This window comes from Cebus imitator, unplaced genomic scaffold, assembly GCF_001604975.1.
Source record: "Cebus imitator isolate Cc_AM_T3 unplaced genomic scaffold, Cebus_imitator-1.0 Scaffold52, whole genome shotgun sequence".
In the NCBI taxonomy this organism is placed as follows: domain Eukaryota; kingdom Metazoa; phylum Chordata; class Mammalia; order Primates; family Cebidae; genus Cebus; species Cebus imitator.
In genome coordinates, this window is record NW_016107367.1 from 1,632,223 (window position 1) to 1,636,116 (window position 3,894).

The 3,894-nt window shown below is 49.3% G+C and overlaps 1 protein-coding gene across 5 annotated transcripts in view; it reads right to left on the minus strand.

Moving 5' to 3' along the window:
* The window catches only part of PPP2R5C (protein phosphatase 2 regulatory subunit B'gamma), a 170,570-nt gene extending 166,682 nt beyond the window's left edge, over positions 1-3,888 (minus strand). For 3 of the 5 annotated variants that reach the window (XM_017528091.2, XM_017528093.2, XM_017528092.2), the window contains exons 1-2: positions 3,759-3,888; positions 2,642-2,707 (exon numbers count right to left, since the gene is read on the minus strand). In XM_017528091.2, coding sequence (XP_017383580.1) covers positions 2,642-2,707; positions 3,759-3,785 — 93 coding nt within the window. In that variant the 5' untranslated portion in view covers positions 3,786-3,888. Of the gene's footprint in view, positions 1-2,641; positions 2,708-3,758 lie in introns of those variants that run through there. The other 2 variants (XM_037738303.1, XM_017528098.2) reach the window with 2 other exon arrangements.
* Between the last annotated feature and the right edge of the window lie 6 nt (positions 3,889-3,894).

The window sequence follows — 3,894 nt, forward strand, 5'->3', positions numbered from 1 at the left end:
AAAAAAAAAAAAAAAAAAAAAAAGAGAAGCTTGAAAGCAGCATGGGAATATCAAACCTATTCAAATTGTTCAGGTTAAAATATGCAAGTTAAGAGTAACACTGAGAGAGAGGAGGGGAAAAACGTGTGCAATAATGGTTTAATTTACCTGCATGAGTCAATCATATTTGGTAAGTGGGTGGAACTAGGAGTGAAGCAGTGAGCTGAAGACTGAGGGGAAAAAACAACAATAAAAAAGTTGAGGGTCAACTCAAAGGTCAAATGAACAGAAGTGTCCCAATTTGTATTCCTGAAAAACAATTTACACAGTGATCTGCCAAGTGTCATGCTTAACATGCCATGTTGCCTCTGGTATCCTTATGAGGAAGCTGTGAAGGGCCCAACATTTCAGTATTTTTCAGTGGTAATTTCAAGCTCTGTAGCTCCAGCTCTAGAAAAAATACAAAAAGACAAGTGGGGCATCATACTCAGGCACTGCAGGCCACGCCGCAAGTCTTACACGACTGGAGTCTAGAAACCCAAACCACTTTAAAAACACACATTTTACATAGCAGTGGTTTTGGTATCTGTGAATTACTGACAGATTTTTCAGGTTTAAACTTAACATTATTCGTCCTTATAGCCAGGATCTTCCCACTAAAAATAGGAATAAATGAAATAGACACATTGATGTTCCTTTGTATAAGGAATAGCCCTAAAGTAAGAAGATATAGGTACATTAGCAAGAGAGGTCTAAGGAGAAGAAATCTTAGTAGTTTTACTGACAGATCAAAAAACCAAAAGAAAAAAAATGCATATAGCATACACCTCCATAAAGCACCTACATTTCACCTTCAGCTAAATGAATTTAGTTAAAAGGGTGACAGGGAAGAAATAAGCAAGCCAAATCCAAGCATAGCATAGTAAACCTTGATTGCTATAAAGATGGAGGGACAGACTGGCACAAATGATCCTAACTACTGACATTTTAAGGAACCTTTTGGATTTCTGCTTTTTGCTTTGGGGAGGGCAACAGATTTGCTGGAATAAACCACCTGCTGAAGAGGAGGGAGGTTCAGAATACACCAAATGATAGAAAAGAAAGAACACAGGGCTAAAAAAAAAGTCCACTGCAGATCACCGCCAGTTAACTGTGTTTCCCAGACAGAATTTAACTCATTCTAATTTGGTTTCCAGGAAGAATTCTCACACTCACAAATAAATGTCATTTGTCATAAGACTGGGACCTCAATGATCCAGCTCTGGAGAACTGACACTCTATTAAGCCGATTCTCTGCTGCCCATGGATTCAAAAGGACCTACTGGCTCTGCCTGGGTCCACAGTGCTCCTGGACCCTTGGCCCTAGGTGCTCTAGTTCAACAATTAGTCACAAGGAAGAAAGGGCAAAGGAAAGTGGTGACCGTGCAAATCCTCTGAAGGCACAACTGTGTGATGCAACAGCATCAACCCTGGTCATGTAGATGCAATCCTCACTTGGCATTCCAGCGGTTCCTCAATGAACCCAAAGTCAAGCAGCAAAGAAATTCACAAGCGACCAATGTGCGTGCGCACACACACACACACACACACACACACAGAATGAATAAGAATGTGAATGATGATAAAATACCAAAACTAGGTGAGTTTTTCAAATACCAACATTATTGGGGAAAGAGGCCAAGGGACCAGACATCAACAGAAATAGGGAGCTAGCCCAGGACGTCAGTAGCAGAGATGGCATGAAGGAAAACAAAGGTGATAGAAGAAAAAGAACCAACCACTGAGTCACCTGGCAGCTTGCAAAGGAAGTAGCAGTGGGGGATGGCCCTAAAGCTAAAAGCAACATAGCTATATACACCACAGAATCCATAAGACCAATCCATACAGGATGGTTGCTGGGTTTGAGGTGTGGGAAACGAACTTAAAAATACCAGTTCCAGGCTGGGCGAAGTGGCTCAGGCCTGTAATTCCAGCACTTTGGGAGGCTGAGGCAGGTGGATCACGAGGTCAGGAGTTCGAGATCAGCCTGACCAACATGGTGAAACCCTGTCTCTACTAACAATACAAAAATTAGCCAGGTGTGGTGGCACGTGCTGTAATCCCAGCTACTCAGGAGGCTGAGGCAGGAGAATCGCTTGAACCCAGGAGGCGGAGGTTGCAGTGAGCCAAGATCGTGCCATTGCACTCCAGCCTGGGCAACAAGAGGGAAACTCCACCTAAAAAAAATCAGCTGGGAGTAATGGCATGTGCCTGTGGTCCCAGCTACTGGGAGGCTGCAGTGAGAGGATCACTTGAGCCTGGGAGGCAGGGGGTTGTAGAGAGCAGAGATTGAGCCACTGCACTCCAGCCTGGGTGACAAAGTGAGATTCCATCTCAAAAAAAAACCCAAAAACTAACAAAAAACCCCACAAACCAAAAAAACCCCAAAGATCCACAAACCAGTTCCATAGACAAGCACGATTTTCATAAAATCATTAATAGTTTTCCAAAGCAGAACAGTAAATACCTAAACAACTAAAATTGAGGGTTATGAACGACGCCACAAAAAAAACCTCATACAGGGAAGCATTTTAGAAGATCCTAGGTTTTCTCACTCTCAGTTCTTCTACCCTAAGTTAAAAGCAGTCTATGAAAAACAAAGTCAATATTTGATGACAGTTACCTCTGATTCTACTGTGTCTTGTCCTTCTTTTGAACTTTTTCCACTCTTCCCTGCTTTTGGTGATTCCTGGGAAACATGAAGCAAAGTCAATTAGTCTTCTCACTTTTTAGACAGGTAAACATCAAACAAACTAAATGCAGTTTTAAAAACGATTGACACAATTCTACCAGAGCTTTTGACAGTTTTAACCTACACCATTAGGAAATTCTAGATCATATTGTTTAGGAATCCAATAGAGCAATCCCCCCTTTCAGATTCCTTTGGTGTTATCTGCATTTGAGGTTGAAAACTTTAAGCAGAAAACAGATACATCTAATTTTATACAGGGCTTTTGGCATTTTGAAGATCCACATCACATTCCTTTCTTCCCTCCCACCCTAAACCCTATGAGTGAGTATTTCTGGGGTGATACCCAAACGCTACAGGGCTTCACCTGAAGCAGAAACATTCCCGCCCCCCCCCCCCCCCCCCCCCATGCAAACGCAGCAACCTCGCCCCCCCCCCCCCCCCCCCCCCCCCCCCCCCCCGCCCCATGCAAACGCAGCAACCTCGCTCGCAGCCCTCACTGCCGCCGCCACCCAGGATAATAATAGTGTTTTGAGAGCCCCAGAGCGTCCCTCCGGGGCGGCAGAGAATTCCTTACCAGCGTTCAGCGGGGGCCCTTCCCGCTCCGTTTACCCCGTCTAGGGGTCCCTCCCCAGGCGTCTACAGCCCCCATCCCTGAAGCTCCTTCCCGGGAGACTGCCAGGCTGCGAACCCCCTCGGCGGCCGCACCTGCCCGCCCAGGCCCACGGCGCGCTGTCGGGGCGGGCGCCCCTCCAACCCCCTCCCCCAGCCGCGCCTCCCTCCTTGCCCGGCACCGGCCCGTCACGAAGGTCCCCGTGGCCCGGGCCTGGGCCCCGCGGCTCCGGCGCAATCCCCGGGCTCCCCGCCCCCACCAGCCGTGAGGGCGAGAGAAGCCCGGGAATGCCCGGCCCGGCCGCCCTCGGGGACGCGGAGCCCGCGGCGTCGGGCGCGGAGGTTGAGCCGGGGCCCGGGCGCAGGACCCCAGCGCCGCCGCGCCCTCCCCGGGCGGTCCCTCCCGCCCCCGCCGTCCCGCGGCCGGGCCCGGACTCACTTTCTCCTTCTTGTTTTTATTCGGCATGGCTGGAGCGGGCCGCCGCCGCCGCCGCCGCCGCCCCTGCCGCCGCCTGCCCCCGCAGCAGCAGCGCCCCCGCCCCGGCCGTCGCGCCTCCACGGCCACGGCCGCCGCT